The 9764-nt window shown below is 52.2% G+C and overlaps 1 protein-coding gene across 1 annotated transcript; it reads right to left on the bottom strand.

The window, feature by feature from the left end:
• Positions 1 to 5507: 5507 nt before the first annotated feature.
• LOC133230702 (phospholipase A2 inhibitor and Ly6/PLAUR domain-containing protein-like) lies at positions 5508 to 7440 on the bottom strand. Its single transcript, XM_061388519.1, has 3 exons — positions 6486 to 7440; positions 5956 to 6099; positions 5508 to 5763 (listed from the first exon to the last, which is right to left on the bottom strand). The coding sequence occupies exons 1-3, from the start codon at positions 6559 to 6561 to the stop codon at positions 5645 to 5647; spliced, it is 339 nt and encodes a 112-aa protein (XP_061244503.1). The 5' UTR covers positions 6562 to 7440; the 3' UTR covers positions 5508 to 5644.
• Positions 7441 to 9764: the final 2324 nt, after the last annotated feature.

The raw sequence follows: 9764 nt of genomic DNA, 5'->3' as shown, positions 1-9764 counted from the left end.
TACGGGATTTCAGCTTTAGCATCATTCCCTCCAATTACTACAATTTATTTATCAGTTTTGCTGCACCAGGTCTTCACTGCTGCGCGTGTGCTTTCTCTGTGTGAGCGAGTGGAGTTTACTCTCGTTGTGGTGTGCGGGCTTCTCATACAAAGGCTTTACTTACTGCGGAGCACAGGCTTTGGTGCCTGGAGTCTGTAGTTGTGCTCGGGCTCAGTTGCCCTGAGGCATGTGGGATCTTCCCAGACCTGGGGTGGAAACTGAGAGCCCCGCACTGGCAGGTGGGTTCTTACCCACTTATTTGTATATTGTGTGTTTCATAATATCAGTTTCTTGTTCAGTACCTTAGTCGTGGCTGACTCTTTGCTACCCCATGGAGGGCAGCAAGACAGGCCTCCCTGTCCTTCACCGGCTCCTGGAGTTTGCTCAGACTCATGTCCATTGAGTCAGTGAGTCCATTATGCCATCTGAACTCTCACCCTCCACTGCCCTGTTCGCGTTTTGCCGTCACTCTTTCCCAGCATCAGTGAAAGTGGAAGTCACTCAGTTGTGTATGACGCTTTCCAAGCCCATTGACTGTTTGTGGAATTCTCCAGGCAAGAATACTGGAATGGGCAGCCATTCCCTTCTGCAGGGGATTTTCCCACCCCAGGGATCAAACCCAGGTCTCCCGCATTGCAGGTGGATACTTTATCATCAGACCACCAAGGAAGCCTTCCTTACATCAGGGTCTTTTCCAATGAGTCACCTCTTTACATCAGGTGGCCACAGTATTGGGGCTTCAGCATCAGTCCTTCCAATGAATATTCAGGGTTGATTTACTTTAGGATTGACTAGAATGATCTCCTTGCAGTCCAAGGAACTCTCAAGAGTCTTCCCCAGCACCACAGTTTGAAAGCATCAGCTCCTTGGTGCTCAGCCTTCTTTATGGTCAAAACCTCACGTCCGTACATGACTACTGGAAAAACCATAGCTTTCACTATATGGACCTTTGTCAGCAAAGTGATGTCTCTGCTTTTGAATACGATGTGTAGGTGTGTCATAGCTTTTCTTCCAAGGAGCAAGCGTCTTTTAATTTCATGGCTGCAGTCACCGTCCCCGCAATTTTGAAGCCCAAGAAAATACAGTCTGTCACTCTTTCCAGTTTTTCATAATCAATATATACAATCATTGTGTGTCTGAGTCTGCAGTTTGTGGTTTCTACCGACCCTTAAACATGGCAGCCTATTTCCTGATGCCCAATGGTATGTGTGTGTGTGCGTGTGTGTGTGTTAATTCCACTTTGGGTAATATATTGGTGGAAATTATTTGAGGGCCTGGTTTGAAGTACAGTCCTCCAAAGACGATGTGCCCTGGCACCAAGTGATACTACATATATGGCACCACTTAGAGTTTTCAACTTGGGTCTTTCCGCACTGACAACTAGTTAGGATTTTTGCTCCAAATCGTTGACAGTAGATATCATGGATGAGAATACTGCAGTGGGTTGCTGTTCCCTTCTCCAGGGGGTCTTCCAGACCTAGGGATCAAATCCAGGTCTCCTGCATTGCAGGTAGATTCTTTACCATCAGAGCCCTGAGGGAAGCCATTATTGGCTAGGAGTCTGCAGAGAGGCAGAAAGAAGTTTTCATGTTTTGTCTCTTGTCCCCCCAGAGCTAAGGCCGCCCACGGACTCCCCCCACAAGGTACATTTCTCCTTCATTTACCCACAGTAGGGGAGCTCCACTCTCTGCACTCCTGAGAGTTCAGGGGCAGCCCCTGAGAGGCCTGTTTTCCCGAGTGGGCGCTCATGCTTTGTTTCCAGTCCTCTCCTGCTCCCGCCACATTGTCGTTCAGTCGCTAAGTCCTGTCCGCCTCTTTGAGACCCCATGGATTGGAGTGCGCCATGCTTCCCTCTTCTTCACTGTATCCCAGAGACTGGTCAAATTCATGTCTGTTGAGTTGGTGATTCCATCCAACCATCTCATCCTCTGTCTCCCCCTTCTCCTCCTGCCCTCAACCTTTCCCAGCATCAGGAGCTTTCCCATTGAGTCAGTTCTTCACATCCAATGGCCAAAGTATTCCCACCACCTAGAGCCCTTTGAAAATCAAGCTCTGTGCCACTTGGAATCAGTGACAAGGCAGACACCAACATCAGTGCCACCCATTGTATCAGTCAGGGTCCCAGCAGGAGGCTGAAACCACAGCAGTTAGTTTACCAGAGAATTAATATTAATTAGTAAGGAGGTGGCTCAGTCAGTAAAGAATCTGCCTTCAATGTAGGGGACATAAGTTGGATTCCTGGTGTGGGAAGATCTCCTGGAGGAGGAAAGGGCAGCCGAGTCCAGTATTCTTGCATGGAGAATTCCATGGACTGAGGAGCCTGGCGGGCTACATTCCATGGGGTCGCAAAGAGTCAGACACGACTTCGTGACTAAAGCACCACCATTGACTAAAGAGGCCAGAAGACGCAGGTAGAACACAGAAGCAAGTTCTGGGAGCAGCCACCACCCTCAGGGTTGGAGGAAGAAAAGGAAGAGGCTGCCATTACAGAAATGTGGGTGTTTTGAAGCTTGGAGGTGAACCCTTGGGGCTGAAACTCAGATCCTGAGGAGGGGGTGATCCCCAGCTGATTCTGGTCTTACCCTGAGAACGTGCGGTGAGGCTAGTTCTGCAGGTCCTGGGACACTGCAATCTGGATTCACCTGCGCGACCCCGCCCCCCCCACCGCTGACCCCACTACCAAAGCGGCCTCAAGCACACCTTAGGTGCTGAATACGTGACCTGCATGATCCAGCCTCACTCACCAGCCTCGCAGCAGCTGAGGCTCTCTCTCTCTCTGGCTCCCCCTGCTGGCGGAGCCTGTCGAGGGACAGCTGGAGATTAGAGTTGTGCCAGCATCCCACAGCATCCAGGGCACGCAGCGCTGGCCGTCCTGGTGCAGGCTGGTCAAGATGCACGCGGACGCCAAGGCAGTGCTGGCGCTGCAGGTGCCCGTGTAGTGAGAGGTGGGCTGAGGGCCTGGGCTTCCGTGTGTGCCCAGGGCCTAGGTGCCTGGCTCTGCCAGGGGCTGAGGACTCAAAACCCAGTGAGAGGGAGAGGACACGGGGTCCAGACTCTAGCATGGGAAGTTTGGGCCTGAGAGATCGCAGAGTGAAGGCTTGGCTGTCAGAATCCTGGGTGCTTGAAGGGAATGAGGGCTCTGATTAGGGGCTGGAGTGGGTGACATCTGGTCACCAGGGTTCCTGGGTCTTGAAGGGAAATAGAGTTTTAGGAACGGGATTCCTTATTTCTCTGGGGACCACCATCAGACTATGGAACTCCTCAAGGGAGTTGAGGGTTTGGACTCCTGGAAGGGGGCTATCTTGGTCTCTCAAGAGTAGAAAGTAGATCTAATAGGTGTCTAGTCCCCCTGCGGAGGAGGAGGTGGATGCCTAATTGCTGATGAAGGTGGTCTCCTTCACACTTGGGATACTGACATGAAGGAGGGGGGCTCTGGGTTCCCCAGGGAGCTGGAATCCTTGGGCTTCTGAGCCACAAAGGGTATACGATGTAGGTTTCTGGGGTTGGGGGATAGGCCTGTATCCAAAGAGGGCTTTAAGTCTTCTTTGGGGGAAGGACAGTTCTTTGAGTCTCAGACTCCTGGCTCCCCAGGAGGCTGTGGTCCTTGCTTCGTAATTCATGGCTGGTGAAAGGTCTCCAGGGAGAGGAGGGAATTGGGATCTGTGTGAGAGAACTGGGGACCCTTTGGTCCTTCTTGGGGAGTAGGAATTCCATCTGCAAGTTGGTAGCGAGGCATCTGTCTCTGGGAGCACCCAAACAGAAAAGACAGAAGACTCCCTTGCTGAGGGATCACTAGCTGACCTCAGGGTGAGTCTATGGGGCACCTGCAGGCTGGCAGGCCCTTGAAGGCAGAAATTCAAGTAAAGAAATTCAGTGTTGCCACTGGCAGAAGCAGAGGAGGTCCAAAAGCCTCATCAGCTTAGCTGAATTTCCTCCTTGTCTGGATAACGATAAATGTGTGTCCACTGAGGTAGGGAACCATGAAGCCCGGAGAATCAACGGGGTGCTTTGCCTGTGGTGTTTTTTGAAGGAGTGAATAAAAAAGTAGAAATTCTGTTGTGGGTCTGTCTTTGGGGTTTCAGGGGGTGGAAGATACTTGGGATTCTGTGAGCTAGAAGCCTATACTTCTGGGAGAATCAACAGGGTGCTTTGCCTGTGGTGTTTTTTGAAGGAGTGAATAAAAAAGTAGAAATTCTGTTGTGGGTCTGTCTTTGGGGTTTCAGGGGGTGGAAGATACTTGGGATTCTGTGAGCTAGAAGCCTATACTTCTGGGTCTGAGGGAGGAGGGATCCAGGGTGAGGAGTCCTGGGTCCCTGGAGAGGAGGGATGCTGGGGTTGTGTGCAGGATAGAACTCCTGTTCACCCCAACCTCCGCAGGGACCTTTGGTGCACTTGGGTTCTGTGCCCCTGTCATCTGCCATGAGAAGGACGTTAACCAGGGAGTCACAGTCCCAGAGGGCTCTGGAACCCACGGAGGAGAACTAGAGCCCCCTTCCCAAACTGAAGCCAAACCCACCAGCCCACAGCCAGAAACAGAGCCACCTCAATACCTACAAACCCTTAGGAAGAAGAATGTTTCTTTTTACAAGTCTCAGTTTGGGCATGGTTTGTTACACACATTAGTACAGCATGAACAGACTAATAGAACTTTGTTGTTTGAAACCACTGAGTTTAGGGACTTGTTTGTTCCTATAGCATAATCCAGACTATCTTGATAGATGACAAGGTCTGGCAGCTGCCAAACATGGCTACTGAGTAAATAGTGGCTATTAGGGTCGTTAAGTATTTGGCCAGACACATTGTCTCCAGAGCCCACACTGTCTTAAAGGTGCTAGTGCAGTGTGCTCAGCCACCCAGTGGGGTCTGACTCTTTGTGACTCCGTCAGACTCCTCTGTCCATGAGATTCTCCAGGCAAAAATAATGGAGTGGGTTGCCAGGCCCTTCTCCAGAGGATCTTACAGATCCAGGCATCGAACCCGTGTCTCCCACATTAGCAGGCAGAATCTTTCGTGTCTGAGCCACCAGGGAAGCCCCTGAAAGGTGCACTAAGTCCTTTCTTCGTTTTCTTTCATTTGACTCTTAAGACAGCCCTTTGAGGTTATAGGTATTATATCCACATTTTACGAACGAGAACTCTAGGGCAAAAACAGGTTAGCTAGGAGAGGTGATCATGGACTCTGGAGTCTGACCCTCCCAGCTCTTTGACCAAAGGCAAGTGACACCACAGTCCGTGCCTCAGTGTGTTCCTCTGTGAAATGGGGGCAATACTTTCAGCGTCACTGAGCTGTGATTATGAAATGAGGTACCGCATGGAAAACACTTAGCATGGGGACCAGGCAGGAAGTAACCCCTTAAGAAAAGGCAGCATCGTCCCTTTCTTTCTTCCAAAGAGAGGGTTCCCAAGGGTTCAGACCCCCGCTTTTTGCATCCCATATCCCCGAAACACAGCACATCACAGATTGTACTGTTTGTACTGTTAACTTGTTTAGTTTATAGACACGTGGGAACCGTAGGAATTTCTAGAACCGTAGCTGAGAAGGAATGGAGGCCAAACACCGCATGGGCCTCAGTTCTTCACTCAGCCTTGCCAGAAGCCTGGGGGCTTCAAAGACAGCTGGTCCTGTTGATGGTGAACAAACGAGCGCCTGAGGGCACCAGGGTCCCGGGCTTGCTGTGGCAGGCGGTCTTGGTACCACAGCCCTGGACGGCAAATTTGTCACCTGCTGGAGGGGATTTTAGACTAGATTCAGGATCCCCAGCCTCCCTCCTCCTAGACCAGGGTCATATGCCCCAGCCACCTTCTCCCCCAGATCTTTGGAGCCACTGTCTCCCTTAGAATCTGGAAACATGAAGCTCCAGTTCTCGGCCTGTCTGGAACCCCTGTGCCCTCCTTCCGAATTCCAGGTGCCCCTTACCAGGCCGCATGAGGCCAGACACAGCGACACAGTGGGTTTCCTCGCCAACGCAGAGTGCTTCCGCAGTTGCAGTGCATGTTTCCGTAAAGGCAGTGATGCAGGAAGGACACCGAAGGCCATTCTCTGTATGGTTTCTCACGAACGCTGAAGAGGAGGGTGGAGGGTAAGGTAATGGGAGACGTGAGTCCCTTTCCCAACCTCCCAACCACTCAGGGGACAGCAGTTGGTAACGGACACTGCATTTTCAGAAAACAATCTTTATTTGGCTACGTTGGATCTTAATTGCGGCCTGTGGAATCGAGTTCCCTGACCAGGGATCCAACCCCTGCATAGGGAGCATGGAGGCTTAGTCAGTGGACCACCAGGGAAGTCCCTGGACGCTGCAGTTTACAGAAGAACCCGAGGCTCAGCGCAAGGAAGACGCTTGCCCCGGTGACAGCGCAGGTCAGTGACAGGTGCCCACAGCTGGCTCTGGCAGGGGAGGGGTGGGCAGGGAGGGACTCCAGCCGTGGGGCTCAGCTGGGGCTTACCGGGCAGGGGGTCCTGGTTGCAGCCATCCTTCTGGCAGCAGCGCCTCTTGGAGCCCATGTAGTTCTCAGGGTTCATGGTGATGCCGAAGAATCCGGACTCACACTGGCTGGATTTCGCACATCCCTTGTAGCTGGTCACTGCCAAGGAGGCCTCTGCAGGATGGCCGTGGGCAGGGGGCTCAGTGGCCCCTGGTCTGGACCCTTGCCCTGGGGTGTCTCCCCCACCTTAGAGTTGCCCCAGCCCACTGCTGTCTAGAGAGGTCTCTTCCATCTCCCCAAATTCAAGCCCCTTTTCTGCCTGGGGCATCATCTGAATGGCTCATTACGTATGTAGCCTATCCTCCCCCTTCCTGGCTGTGCTGGAGTCTCCAGGGTGGCCCTTTCAGCCCCAGGCCCACCCCACTGCCATCCTGCAGAGGTCGCACCTGGAGTGGTCTTTTCCAGACCACCTGTGACTACCCCCATGCCTGTGTGAATGGTCTCTTCCAGTCTTCAGCCTTCCCCTGACCCCTGGAATTCCTTCCACCAGATGCTGGGATGGGGCTGCCATCCCCACCTGCTGTAACACCCATTTCCTTCTCCATCTAAGGCAGACGCTTCCAGATTTCCCAGGGTCACTCCCCAGACTTCCTAGCTATGATCTCTTGCTGCTCTTCTTGGCTACTCTCAGGTCTTCGTAAAGTGGTCTCTTCCAGTCTCCCTGGCCTTACCCTTCCTGACCATAGACGGGGTGGGCTCCTCCAAGCCTAGGGTTTCTGCTCTTTACCCGCCGTGCTTGGGTGTGTGGGTGCTCAGTTGTGCCTGATTCTTTGCGACTTCATGGACTGCACCCAGGGACCATCTGTCCTTGTACGTCTCTCTCTATGACAATATTGGGACTTCCCAGGTGGTGCAGTGGTAAAGAACCCCCCTGCCAATGTAGGAGATGAGAGAGACACGGGTTCCATCCCTGGGCGGGGAAGATCCCCTGGAGGAGGAAATGGCAAGCCTCTCCAGTATTCTTGCCTGGAAAATCCCAAGGACAGAGGAGCCTGGCGGGTTACACTCAGACACAACTGAGCTCGGACCCAACTCAACCAGCCCCAGTAGCACCCGCTTTCTCTTGTCAGGAACAGTTTCTTGCAGCCCGCATCTCTGGGAGACCCCTCGCAGCCCCAGAGAATCAACCTGATCACATTCTTTGCAACTCACCCAAGTCTCTTTTACACCCATCCCTTCACCTTTTACATATTAGATTTCCCCCTTCTCTGGATTTCACTCTTCTCCCATGTCCTTTGCTTTCCTAATTATTTCTTTGGTAAGAAAGTCTGTATCTGCACTTTCCCATCCTTTCTTTGGAGTCTCATCTTCAGAAATCCTTGGCAACAGTGGTTTCTGTCATTCCACCGGATTCTCTGTCCACCACCCACCTCGAGATTGCCTTTCCCTCTTTTCTGACGTAATCATCACTCAAGGTCTCTCCCAGCGCCTGGCGGTACCTGCCACCGTGAAGGCACCCCCGACCTCCCCAGCATGTGATACCAGCCCCTGCCCTCTTACTTCTGTTGGTCTCAGTCACGACAACTATGCAGGAGTCCTCATCTGGGGCGAAGTCTGCAGTTTTCCTCTGCAACTGGGACCGTCACTGACACACACCTCACAGCTCAGTGGGTACCCTGCAGTTAGAGAGCAGGGCTCTAGTGAAAGGTGCCATAGTCTGTGGGCCATGACTCCCGAATCCAGACGGGGATGGGGTGGAGGGGTCTGAAGGAAGAAGGACTGCTGTCTCCCTGGTTTTCATGGGTGGGACACTGGCCGCTGAACAGGGATCTGTCTGAAGCTCAGCAAGGGTGCCAAGGTGCTGTGAGCAAAGCTGCTTTCTGCGGCAGGACAGAAAGCAACTCCAATCAGGGAGCAAGTTTATCTAATTACAAGGCTGGGAACTTTCAATGCTAGACCCCATAATAAACCTTGAGGGATCCTGCTGAAAATACCATGGACTTTAAAAATATTTTTTATATTATTAATTTTCTTTTTTCTATTGTTGGCTCTGCTGGGTGCCTGCTTCCTGTTGGTTTTTCTCTAGCTGTAGTGAGTAGATGCTACTTCCTACTTGCGGTTTTGGGGTTTCTCATTTGTGCTGGTTTCTCCTGTTGCAGAGCACAGGCTCTAAAGCATGAGCTCAGTAGTTGTGCTGAAGGGTCTTAATTGCCCCAGTGCACGTGGAAGCTTCCTGGACCAGGGATTGCACCCATGTCCCCCGCTTTGGCAGGGAGATTGTGCACTGAACCCCTGTGGAAGTCCTTCATGGACTTTTGTGAAACTTCAGGTGCAGCTGGTTCTCGGAAGTGGGATCACCTTCCTTGTGGGGACCAGGCTGTCTCAGTCTGGTGGGCAGTGAGCGCTCAGGCAGGGGTACCTGAGAGGAGATCTGCATCCCAGGTCAAGAAGAAAGATCGAGGACTAAGAGGATAAGGGCCTGGACTCCTTGGTGCTGAGAGAGGAGGCAACTGGGGGCCCAGACACAAGGCATCTGGGTCCTGGGGAAAGTGGAGCTGCCTGAACTCCTACAGCTAAGGAAGAGGACACCGGGGACCTGAACTGCTTAGAGTCCTGGGAGAAAGGAAATGTCTTGACCTCACCTCATTTTTTTTCATACTAATTAAAAATACTAATCATACTCTCATGTGATTTTCTAGAATTCAGGTGTCTTATTTTGAGACACTGCCTGGGATAAAGGGACCAGAGCCCATCCAAACCCCTCTTTTCTCATAGATTTAAACCCACATGTTTTTTAGCTCTTCCTCCCTTGGGGACCTAGGCTTTCTCTCCTTTACACTCTGCCTTCTCCATGAATTTCAACTCCCAAGACACCTCCTCTTTCCCTTTTCCCTTGAGGACCTGGCAGAATGTTCTCTCATACTCCTTGTATTAAGGGTCCCAGGAGTCCAGAGCCCTAGTCACTTACCCAGACCCAGGAGGGTGCAGAGCAGAGCGGAGGCCACCAGGAAGGTCTCAGGTTTCATGGAAGGCTTCATGATGGATGGATAGTGACCCTGAAGGCCTGAGGTCCCCAGCTGTTCTTATAGGAAGCTGAGATGGGGCGGTCTGGACCTCCCTTAGCCCTAGGCTAAGAAATGATGATGTAAGCCTTGGGGGTAGGTCTCTGCAGCTCTGAGTGGGGGAGAGGGAACCAGAATCCAAAAGGAGCAGTGGCATCTTGTGCCCACCCCCCTCCTCCATGCAACCCCAGACATCTGGGCTTCCAACCCTCTCTTCCCTCAGGTCCCACTGCCCCAG

This window comes from Bos javanicus, chromosome 18 (genome assembly GCF_032452875.1).
Source record: "Bos javanicus breed banteng chromosome 18, ARS-OSU_banteng_1.0, whole genome shotgun sequence".
NCBI lineage: Eukaryota > Metazoa > Chordata > Mammalia > Artiodactyla > Bovidae > Bos > Bos javanicus.
This window is presented reverse-complemented; position numbering and strand designations above follow the sequence as displayed.

Excerpts from the sequence above, each read along its gene's own strand:
- LOC133230702 (XM_061388519.1), bottom strand. The coding sequence starts at position 6,561 with ATGAACCCTGAGAACTACATGGGCTCCAAGAGGCGCTGCTGCCAGAAG. Across the intron at positions 6,100-6,485 it reads CAACCAGGACCCCCTGCCCG|CGTTCGTGAGAAACCATACA; the intron begins GTAAGCCCCAGC and ends CCTCCTCTTCAG. Across the intron at positions 5,764-5,955 it reads GTCTGGCCTCATGCGGCCTG|CAGGTGACAAATTTGCCGTC; the intron begins GTAAGGGGCACC and ends AATCCCCTCCAG.